At 47.2% G+C, this 10,836-nt stretch overlaps 1 protein-coding gene and 3 non-coding genes across 4 annotated transcripts in view; all 4 read right to left on the bottom strand.

The window, feature by feature from the left end:
* Nucleotides 1–2,408: 2,408 nt before the first annotated feature.
* TRNAT-AGU lies at nucleotides 2,409–2,482 on the bottom strand. Its single transcript has one exon. It is a non-coding gene; the product is annotated as a tRNA-Thr (tRNA).
* A 270-nt stretch (nucleotides 2,483–2,752) lies between these two features.
* TRNAS-AGA lies at nucleotides 2,753–2,834 on the bottom strand. Its single transcript has one exon. It is a non-coding gene; the product is annotated as a tRNA-Ser (tRNA).
* Nucleotides 2,835–3,518: 684 nt separating this feature from the next.
* Nucleotides 3,519–3,592, bottom strand: TRNAI-AAU. Its single transcript has one exon. It is a non-coding gene; the product is annotated as a tRNA-Ile (tRNA).
* A 709-nt stretch (nucleotides 3,593–4,301) lies between these two features.
* Nucleotides 4,302–10,836, bottom strand: part of CTC1 (CST telomere replication complex component 1) — a 34,583-nt gene continuing 28,048 nt past the window's right edge. The window contains exons 10-22 of the mRNA XM_023514064.1: nucleotides 10,077–10,203; nucleotides 9,454–9,568; nucleotides 8,993–9,317; nucleotides 8,814–8,903; nucleotides 8,342–8,535; nucleotides 6,939–7,027; nucleotides 6,666–6,840; nucleotides 6,274–6,351; nucleotides 5,748–5,892; nucleotides 5,593–5,657; nucleotides 5,203–5,368; nucleotides 4,975–5,101; nucleotides 4,302–4,814 (exon numbers count right to left, since the gene is read on the bottom strand). Of these exons, the coding sequence (XP_023369832.1) occupies nucleotides 4,669–4,814; nucleotides 4,975–5,101; nucleotides 5,203–5,368; nucleotides 5,593–5,657; nucleotides 5,748–5,892; nucleotides 6,274–6,351; nucleotides 6,666–6,840; nucleotides 6,939–7,027; nucleotides 8,342–8,535; nucleotides 8,814–8,903; nucleotides 8,993–9,317; nucleotides 9,454–9,568; nucleotides 10,077–10,203 (1,842 nt within the window). The 3' untranslated portion in view covers nucleotides 4,302–4,668. The remainder of the gene's footprint in view (nucleotides 4,815–4,974; nucleotides 5,102–5,202; nucleotides 5,369–5,592; nucleotides 5,658–5,747; nucleotides 5,893–6,273; nucleotides 6,352–6,665; nucleotides 6,841–6,938; nucleotides 7,028–8,341; nucleotides 8,536–8,813; nucleotides 8,904–8,992; nucleotides 9,318–9,453; nucleotides 9,569–10,076; nucleotides 10,204–10,836) is intronic.

Here is a 10,836-nt window from a genome sequence, read left to right as displayed (position 1 = left end):
GCTATTTTTTTGGTTGCAGTCATCATTGTTGTTTTGGCGGGTCCGGGCTGGGGATTCGAACCCGCCACCTTAGGTGTACGTGGCTGACGCCTTAGCCGGTTGAGCTATAGGTGCCGAGCCATAGACCCCACTTTTAAAAACTAAGAACTAAGATGTAAACAGATGATCATTGGAGGAAGTATTTTACATTTTAACAAGAATCAAAGATTGACACTGAAAGATTTGAATTCTAAGGTTTAACTTTGGGCTTTCATGGCTGTTTGAAATTGGGTAGGAAATAAGAAAGTGTAAGAAGAGATCATTGGTGAATTGGAGATCGTGGCACCCACCCCCTAACACTTCCCTAAAGGAAAATTCTGGAAATATCCTGAATTTCTACCTCTTATTCACGCTCCACATTCTATCTGTTACTGAGTCCTACTTTTTTTTTATCCTAAGCATGTCTTGAATTTACTAGTACATGCCTTTGACGTTTGTTTAACCAAACCCACCCCCTACTGCATACCCTCTGATTATATAGCATTTATCTAGTGTATCATATAATTTAATTAAATTTTGGGGGGTTTGTCTGTCACTCTCCCCTTCAATATAAACTTTAGTAGAGCAGAACATTTCGTTAATTTTGTTCCCTACCTTATCCCCAGAACAATGCATAGCAGTTGTTTAATAAAACATATAGCAAGTTTCTACATGGTCTTTAAGACCTAGGTCCCCTCTTGCAGAAAGCCTCCCCTGACCACCCTCCATCCTCTAGCCAGCCAGATGAGATGCCTCTTCTGTGTTCTCATATCACCTTGTCTGTTCCCTTAGCACATGGTGTTGTGATTCCTCCTGTTGTAATTAGGTCTTCACCTGAACTGAGAAAAGAACTGTGCCTGCCTTAATTGGTTATTCGCAGAGCCAGCCCAGTGCTTAGCATATGTGTGGTGTCTGTGTTGTTGCTTGGCCTCAAGATAGCATTTCCTCAAGCCAAGATTTTTGCTGAGATGTCTTACAGTAGCTCCTGGGCCAAGGGACAGCATCTAGAGCTTTTTGCCTATCTCTAGGGAAGTTTAGGGTCTGCCAAGAGCCTATGAATCCTATTTCTTGCCTTCTCTCCAACATTTACTTCTAACCCTCACTAACCTGGCTTCAGTGCTTCAGAAATGTACCCTGCCCTTCTGCACAAGTCTCCCTGGAGACCTTACTTGAATGGCACTCTCTTCTCCCTGTCCATATGGCCCTAGCCCTGCAGGAAATCAGATGGCGCCAGGCCAGCCAAATCCCCTACTTTGACTTCCCTCTAGTGCAGAGGGATGGAAGTAACTACATGTGAAAAGCCTGGTATAAGACAGCACCTAGAAGCCTCACCAAAAAAAATTTTTTTTTTCTTTTTTGTTGAAAGTGTTGTTCTGTCGCCCTGTGTAGTGTGCTCTGGCACCAGTTTATCTCACAGCAACCTTAAACTCCTGGGCTCAAGCAATCCTGCCTTAGCATCTGGAGTAGCTGGGATGCCTGTCACTAAGCTAATTTTTCTATGTTTTAGTAGAAAAGGGTCTGCTCTTGCTGGCTCCAACTCCTGAGGTCAAGTCATCCTCCCACCTGCCCTCCCAGAGTGCTAAGATTACAGGTGTGAGCTACCGTGCCCTGTCCGCCTCAACAAATTTTGTTTTATTTTTACTTGTGTATTTATTGAAGATGGAGTCTGACTGTTGCGGGGTTGAGTGCCATGGTATTTTCACAGCTCGCAGCAACCTCATACTCCTGGGTTCAAGAGATCCTCCTGCCTTAGCTTCCACAGTAGCTGGGACTACAGGGGCTTGCCACAGCGCTGGGCTAATTTTTCTGTTTTTAGTAGAGACAGGGTCTCACTCTTGCAAAGGATGGTCTCAAACTCCTGAGCTCAAATAATCTACCCACCTCCACCTCCCAGAGTGCTAGGATTACAGGTTTGAACCACTGAACCTGGCCATCAAATTTTAAATTTTTATATATATACATACACAAATATGCATATTTGCCACATATAATATAAAATTACAAGGCTCCAGACCAAAAGCAACACAACGAAGATTCAGAAAAAACAAAGCAGCTCAGGTTCTAGAAGACGTTCTATGGCAGAAGGAAGAGGCCTGGGCAGTGGAGCAGTCGGCTCCCCAGCATGGGTGAGGTGGCCACCGTGACAGGTGGCCATCAGCTGTACAAGGGACAATTAGAGCTGCGCAGAGGTTCCTACCCTGGTGAGAGGGTCAGCTTTTGGAGCGTTGATCTCATGAAACTATTAGCACTGATCAGTAGGAAATCTGGGTGCTCTGATGGAGGAACTGAAATCCTTGCATGCTGTTATGTAAAAACAATCTAAAAACTTATCAAGCCATAGGGATTCAGTCACAAAATGGAAGAAGACGTCTCTGTTTGATGTTGAATAAAGGCACCGCTGGGATTCGAACCCAGGATCTCCTGTTTACTAGACAGGCGCTTTAACCAACTAAGCCACGGCGCCAAAGCTGAAGACAGGTACCCCAGAAAGACTCTACAAGAATACAACACTTGGATAAACCCGCTAGGTTTTGTGTCACTCATTTGTCCATGAAATTTCCCCAATATTGAAAGAAATAGATCTCAAAGCTAGCTAGAAGTGCATGGATAAGGAACTTTGTGGACTCTAGAATTCCTAGACATCGGGATTGGAGGCTGCCAACTGAATGTTTCTCACCTTGGAGAACAGAAATGCGGACGGTAGGTGCGGGGAAGAAAAGAAAAAGATAAAGGACGTAGTCGGCAGGATTCGAACCTGCGCGGGGAGACCCCAATGGATTTCTAGTCCATCGCCTTAACCACTCGGCCACGACTACCCGACTCTGACAGCTTCTTTCCTCGTAGGCCTTTCTTAGTTCCTATTTCCGGCAAACAGTTCCTTTCATTCTCTTCTCTGTTCCAGGACTACAAGAGCCAGGAGACCACACCGTGGGGACGCCAATGCAGAACAGAATCCTGTGGCTCACCATCCCACTCCACCCCTCCCTTTCTGAGATCTCCGTCCCTGATCGTCCTCGATTCTCCTATCGGCCTCCGTCAACGCGCTTTCAGGGAAAAGAAGACGCGGCGGTGGCCGCCGGGAACTTTTCCTTCGCCTCGGCCCAGCCACTCTTAAAGCCTCACAGGAAGGGGAGGGGGAAAAGATGGGTGGAGGGAGGTTAATTGGTGGGACCGCACCTATGGTGCATCTTACAAGGGTGAAATTTACTAAATGTAGAATATAAATGTCTCAACACAATAACTAAGAAAATGCCGTGAAGGCTATGTTAACCAGTTTGATGAAAATATTTCAAATTGTATATAAAACCAGCACATTGTACTCTATGATTGCACTGATACACACAGCTATGATTTAAAAAAAAAAAAAAAAAAAGAAGCTTCACAGATGCTGAGAAGCAGTAGGTGCAACTTCGGTTCGCGATTAGGAGACAACTGGCTTGGAGCGGGAACTTCAGGGTAACGAGGGTAAGGAATAGCAAAATAAAGGTAAGAAAAAGCAGTGGCCCGTACGGGGATCGAACCCGCGACCTTGGCGTTATTAGCACCACGCTCTAACCAACTGAGCTAACCGGCCAACTGTCAACTCGGTCCCTCCAAACCTCACATATGGTATTTCTAAAGCATGAGCACAGCATAAATTCCACATATTTGTGTTAAGACTAATCGTGATCCAAAGGTCTCCAGAACACAAACTGGAATAATCCCGAACAGCCAGCAAGAAACGCCCTCTATGCAGTTCTAGATGTGGTTTGGGTCACTCACTCCCACCTTAGTGAGCAGCCAGGAAAGAAATGAGGTGATACCAACCAAATGCATGCCCCCCCCCCCCAAATAATTACTACTGGATCCCCTAATTCTGTGGGTTGTAATTTAGGAGTTCCTGTCTGTCTCACAGCCTTAACCCTGACCCTCGGGAATCCCAGTGTTAACCCTTGACTGGAGCGCTATTGTACAGGCACCTACTTCCTCACATGTCCCGTCTAAGGTCCAGCATCCCCTTCATCTAGTACTTCCCACTTCCCAACAACTCTAGGCTCCCACATAAGATTTCTTGCTGCCAGACTGGCCTTCCTGAGACCATGACAGCCTGTTCTCTACCTTGTCATTCACTCCACAATTTATTCCCTTTAGGAACTAACTTTGGTATTATTTCTTCTGCAGGACGAGAAGCTCTTCTTCAAAATCACTTTCCACCTTTGGCCCTGGTGAGGGCTGAAATAATGGTGAACTGGCTAGCCACCAGAATTGAGGAGGCCTGGGCCCCTGGACATGAACATACAGGAGAAACTTCACCAGAGCTTTATTTACTGCAGGCCAAAAGGCCTGTCATCAGCACCTCCACAGGGTGAAAGTCGTGTTCCTCCAGCTCCTACCACAAAGGCAGAACTCAGGTGCTCAGGGTCACCTGTGAGTGCAGGTGCTTGACCCCAGAGAGGAAGTTAACAACAGCACAATGATTTGTTTCCACAATTTCTCCCAGGCAGACCCATGCCAGAATACCAAGGAGGAGCAATTACAGTGGGCAGCAGTTTGTGACTCCAGGGATCTCAAGTCACAGAGAAAGTAGGAGCTATGACAAAGGGGAAGAGCTGGGACCCAGGTCTCAGGTTTCCGGCAAGGCCAGAAGAACTTTCAGGCCATTCTTGTAGTTCAGGTTAAATAGGAGGAAGCAGAGACCCCCAGACAGCTAGGATGCTCTGACTCTTGTATAGAAAGGCAGGATAGTCTGAGCTGAGGATTCACATGAGTCAGGAGAGGGAGGTCTCCACACTGGAATCGCTGTAGCCGAGGAGGCTCTGAAATGGGAAGAGAGGAAAAATGTAAGTCCTAGGCATGTGGTTTTTAGTCCCCATTCACCATTATCCTCCCCAACTGCAGAGATCCCCTATAATCCCTCACCCTTCTTCCTGTCTGTTTGTATCACAATGACACCCCAACCTCCATCTCCACCCTTACCTAATGGGATAATCTTAGAGGGTTTCCTCTCAAGCTCAAAAGAAAGTACAATAGGGCGGAGGGCACAGGGGCTGGTACAAAGTGTCCAGAGGAAGAGGGTCAAGGGCTTGTCAATCTTGGCTGAGGACTAGAAAGGAAAACTCAGAATTAATCAGAACACAAAGTCCTAAACCTTTGCCAAAGCCCGAAGAATCTGGGTATCTGAGCCCCACTTCCCAGACATCTCACCTCAAGCTGGGCTCCAGGCCCTAAAAATTGCAAGGCCACTTTCCCTGGCACTTGGACAAACTCTAGGAGAGAGGTCCACTCACTAGGACTCAGTCCTAGTGCTGCTGCCACATGATGATTCCTACAGGTTACCACAGCTTCAGCTGTCCCATCCTCCACCAGGAGCCTGAAGGGAGGGCAGAGGAAATAAAAAGTCCCACAGCAACCCAGGTGACTGATCCCCTGAACCCACCATGCCTCCTTCCCCACTGTTTCCTCTATTTAGCTCACTCCACCTTCATTCATTCAAAAAATATCTATTATGCAATTCCTACAAGCCAGGAACTATGCTAATATAGATATAGCAGACAAATGAAGTAAATGGTACAATGGTGCTGCCCATGCTCTTACCTGATGCTGGCCTGGCTTACAGATGTTGGCGTAGGGCAAGTTGGGCCTTGACGAGTGCACCTCCCCTGGGATGAAGACAGTGGTTAGAAAAATCCTCTTGGTTTCATTACATTACTCTGTTGATCCACACCCAGCTCAGCCTCTCCCCTCCTTACCTGGGGGCAGATGCTGGTACAATGAGCACACACCCAGAAGAGCTGAAGGCTAAACACAGAAACAATATGGCAAGAAGCAGTGGCCTGGAATGGGGCCCTGCCACCCTGTAGAAGTTCAGCCAGGTAGACATGGGGCAGGAGAACACTAGAGACAAAGACAGACAGGAGTAAGAAATAGGCCAAGGATTCTGAAAGCAGAGTCTGGAAGGACTTAGCAGGCATTGGGATGGGCATGACAGTGCCTTCCATGCTCTCCTGAAAGCCCCATGGCACCCCCATTTTCATTCCTGATCTCTGATAGCCATCAATTACTTTTCAGACTTAAATACCAAGCCAAGAAATATTTGCATATTAGATTGAAAAGCGTTCTAAAGTCTAAAACTTTATTTGGGGGTAGAGGAAATCTGATTTAACAGATACTGCTAGGGTTGGGGAAGACTTATAGTGATGGCAAACAGAGCCAGGGCCATGTGGGGATGCAGATGTGAAGCCATGAGGTTTAGGGGTCAAGGCCCAAGGCACTGACCTGGTTGTAGTCTCCAGGGGAAAACTCAGGATCTGCACATAAGTGGATGACCGGAAACAACAGTAAACGTTATAGGATCTACAAGTAGAAGGAGCATAGTAATGAGGAGGAAAAAGAAGTCAAGTAGGGGTAGGAGCTGGCACTCAGAGATCATGGATCACATGTTGGCTGCCACCCTGAGGATGAACCTTGGCTGTGGCTCTACCAAAGCTGGGAGAAGACTAGAAGACTGGACTGCATGCAGCATCATCAGGGTAGTGGACACAAATGGCAGGCACACACATAGAAAGGTACATCAAAGAGAAGGTGTCCTTACAGCAAGATTAAGTGGGGTGAGTATTAAAAGAGAACCACAGGGAGAGGCAGCCAGGCCACACTACACAGACATGTACCTGGAAACTCTTTTCTCCAGCTGGTTAAAGTAGACCCGGGCTCCTGGAAGAAGTCCTAGTGAGGGAGGCAAGTATGGGTCTTCAATATAGATGTCCAGGTGAGGGGGGAATTCACAGTCAGCAGTAAGTAGGAGTACAGTTAGCCTCACACACTCTCGCATGGCCTTTGTGTTCCCTACAGAAGAAAGGAGTGGGAGTTAGTGGTATCTGTCAGGACCACAAGGTCACATCACTCTTATTTCACACCTTCCCCCCCAAAGGAGAGCTTGTTACCAGGCTTCGTCCAGGGAGGGGTCAGAAGGGGCTCACACAGTGTCCGTGACAAAATCTCAGCTGAGAAAGACACTAAGGAATCGGTGAAGCTGGAGGGTCAGAAAAATACACTGAGAATGGAAGCATAGCACAGACTAGAAAGATCAAAAGACAGAAAAAGGAGCTAAATATCTGCTAAAATTTCATATATAAAGTCATGGGAGACTGAGCTCTGCCAAATCAAAAAATAACAGGGCTTATGAGGAAAATAAAAATTGTGGCAGATCATTTAAAACCTATACCACTTTGGGGCAGCACCTGTGGCTCAGTGAGTAGGGTGCCGGCCCCATATACCAAAGGGTGGCAGGTTCAAACCTGGCCCTGGCCAAACTGCAACAAAAAAATAGCGGAGTGTTGTGGCGGGCACCTGTGGTCCCAGCTTCTCGGGAGGCTGAGGCAAGAGAATCAATCGCCTAAGCCCAAGAGCTGGAGGTTGCTGTGAGCTGTGACACCACAACACTCTACTGAGGGCAACAAAGTGAGACTCTGTCTCTAAAAAAGACAAAACCTATATCAATTTATAACCAGAGGCCTTACTGGCAGAGGTAAATCTCCATCTAGAACATCAGCCCACCACTTACAGGCTTATACCTTGGGGGTTCGTGCTCACTCTGTTGCCCTTGGTAGAATGTCATGGTATCATTGCTCAAAGTTAACCTCAAACTCTCAGGCTCAAGTGATCCTCTTGCCTCAGCCTCCTAAGCAGCTAAGACTACAGCTACCTACCATGATACCTGGCTAGTAACAGGTTCTTGTTCTTGCTCAGGCTGGTTTCCAGCTCCTGATTATAGGATTACAGGTGTAAGCCACCACACCTGGCCAGCTTCTTCATTTATACATGTGACTACCCTTACATGAGGAAAGTATAGTTGTTCCCAAGGCCATGCCAGCTACTTCTTGTGCTTTTTTGAGATTTTCAGCTTTTTAATTATATTTTCTTATGTTTCTCTTATTTCCTTTTACTGCTAAGGCTTTTCCTTAATTGTGAAAAGCTTGCTTGTTATAATTTCAAAAAAATCACATGCTAGGAGGCTCTGTGCCTGTAGCTCAGCAGAGGGCACGAGCCACATACACTGGGGCTGGCAGGTTCAAACCCAGCCTGGGCCTGCCAAACAATGACAACTACAATAAAAAAGTAGCCAGGCATTGTGGGGGGCACCTGTAGTCCCAGCTACTCAGGAGGCTGAGGCAAGAGAATCACTTAAGCCTAAGAGTTTGAGATTGCTGTGAGCTATGACATCACAATTTTTAAAATTAAAAATTTTAAAAAGAAACACACGCTAGAACAGAAAACAGAACACACACAGCTAACTTGGTAGGGAAAAGAGTAGCCACATTAACCAGAAGGGCTGATGGACATTTACTTGCTACTGAGTAGGTCAGTCAGTGAGGACTCAGGCAGTGCCTTGTTTGTACTCAGAACACCTGGAATATCCTGAGAGTTCTCAAGCTCCAGGGTCCACTCATCCTGGACAGTGATGCAAGATACACAGCCAGCCAACTCCAAAGGACGCTGAGACACGCAAGATGAACTGTCTTTCTCGAACAACATTGATGTCTGCTGGGAAATGGGAAGATGACTGCTTCTGAGTGTATCCTAGCCCAGGAGGAGGTTCATAAAATACTTTGACCCAATCTTGTTTTCTTTCTGGAGCCTACAGAAGGAAGTTATCTCAAGCCTTCTAGCTCAAGGCTTCTCACAGACAAGCCTTCTAGCTTTATCTAAATCCAGCCTTCTTGCAGGAGACCTAACGAGTGACCAGGTACTGGTGCAACCCTCCAGATCCCAACCCATAAAGCCTTCTGGAGAGGGGTGTGATGAAGCAGCACACTCACAGGGGGGCCAGGAGCCACAAGTCGATACACATGCCCTGGGTGCAGGAACTCAAACCAGCGGACTGAAGAGCCATGGAAGATAAGGAGAACCTGTGTAAAAGAGCACAGGTTGCTGGGGTCCCAGCCAGAGGCTCGGGGCACAGAAGATCAGGTCCTAGGTCCTTCAAGTCCCTGTTTACCTTCTTATCCTTGTCCTCACTTCTCTGAGGCTCGGCTGGGCCCCATCCAGTCCCTTCCTTCCTCTGTGAACCTCCAAGCCAGCTCCCTGACACATGGAAACAGAGTGTGGGCTTGGGAACCTCTGAACAGGCTCCTGGGAGGACACAAAAATTCCGTTTCATGAGGGCCTCTTTGTGGGACAGCAAGAACAGTCGGCTCTGTTCTTCGTAGGGTCTGCGTGGGCAGGTGGGATCTGTCTGAGGTGTTGAGCGAGTGGCTGAATGAAGGAAGGATCTGGGTATAGGTAGGATTAGGGCATCCTCCAGAAAGAACTGGACATAGATCCTGTTGGGAAGGAGAAGGAATAGATTGCTTAGTGATGCACGCATAGGGTGTTTTAGGCCCCAGCATCCCACCACCTGCACCAGGGCCTTCCTACCCCTCATACTCAGGAGCATAACCACTACCCCAAGGAACTGACCTGGCCTGCTGCTTCTGGATGAAGTCTGGCATGCTCAGCTCCCTCCAGGACGGGAAGTTACTTATGACAGTCCTCTCTATGACCAACCGAAACCTCTCTGCCCGCACCAGACAGCCTAGAGAAAGAACATTTTCTATTTTGGTAAGAAAAAACATCTGTGGGGTGTGTAGTGAAGCAGACCATACCTCAGGTTTCCCACACCAGAGCTGCTCCCTAACTACTGTCCACATTTGACCCCCACCTTAGAAGGGTGACACCTCCAAGGTGAAACCATTTCATCCTCATGTCCAATCTCACCCTGGCCACCTAGGCTGAAAGGCCTGGATTATACTTTCTCATAAGTCCCTGAAATGCCTGTTTCTAAATCTAAGAATTGTTCCTCTCTAGGCTTTTTCTGTCTATAAAACTCAAAACTCAAATAAGACCATTATTCTTCTAAGAAGGTAGGAAAAAGGAAGATAAGGCCTGCCATATCACTTTCCTAAAGTTCTCCCAAGAGTTATTGGTCAACATGTGTCACTTCAGTATCTTTGATACATCCCAGCAGATGCTTCTTCCCAAGCTCCCCCACTTCCGAGAACCACTCCCCACCACCATCTTCTTTGCACACCTGAACACCATACCTATGAGCCATGGGTCAGTGAGGGGCTGTGAGTTCTTGGCCAGGAGCAGGCAGGGCAGGGAACCACTTTGGTCCCTAAGTTGCAGACAACCTTTACGAGATGAAGCCACCAGAACCCCAAGTAAAACCTGCAGGAAGATGAAGGCCAATGTATCAAATATTTGTTAAACAAATACAGAGAGCATCAGGGAGATGCCTGTGGCTCAAAGGAATAGGGCGCCAGCCCCAAATGCCAGAGGTGGCAGGTTCAAACCCAGCCCTGGCCAAAAACTGCAAAAAAGAAAAACACAAAAAGAAAACAAATACAGAGCATCAACCATGTGCTGGGCACTGTTTTAAATGGCAGAGCTACAAAGTGGACAAAAAAAGATATGGTCTCTCACCTCAAATAACTTATACTCAAGTGGGGAAGACAGATATGAAAAAAACATATATGGTGGCACCCGTAGCTCAGTGGGTAGGGTGCCAGCCACATACACCGGGGCTGGCAGGTTCGAACCCAACCCGGGCCAGCTAAGACAACAATGACAACTGCAACATAAAAATAACCAGGCGTTGTGGTGAGCACCTGTAGTTTCAGCTACTTGGGAGGCGGAGGCAAGAGAATTGCTTAAGCTAAGGTGACCAGATGGCCCACTTTTGGCAGGACAGTCCCGATTTTTAACAATTTGTCCCATGTCCTGCAGCGTTTTTAAAAAGTCCGATTTTTGGAAAGAATGCATGACAAGCTAGGGAACACTGGAGAACAGGAAGGGAATATA

Source organism: Otolemur garnettii, unplaced genomic scaffold (assembly GCF_000181295.1).
Source record: "Otolemur garnettii isolate 467f Iridium unplaced genomic scaffold, OtoGar3 scaffold00046, whole genome shotgun sequence".
NCBI classification, from domain to species: domain Eukaryota; kingdom Metazoa; phylum Chordata; class Mammalia; order Primates; family Galagidae; genus Otolemur; species Otolemur garnettii.
This window is presented reverse-complemented; position numbering and strand designations above follow the sequence as displayed.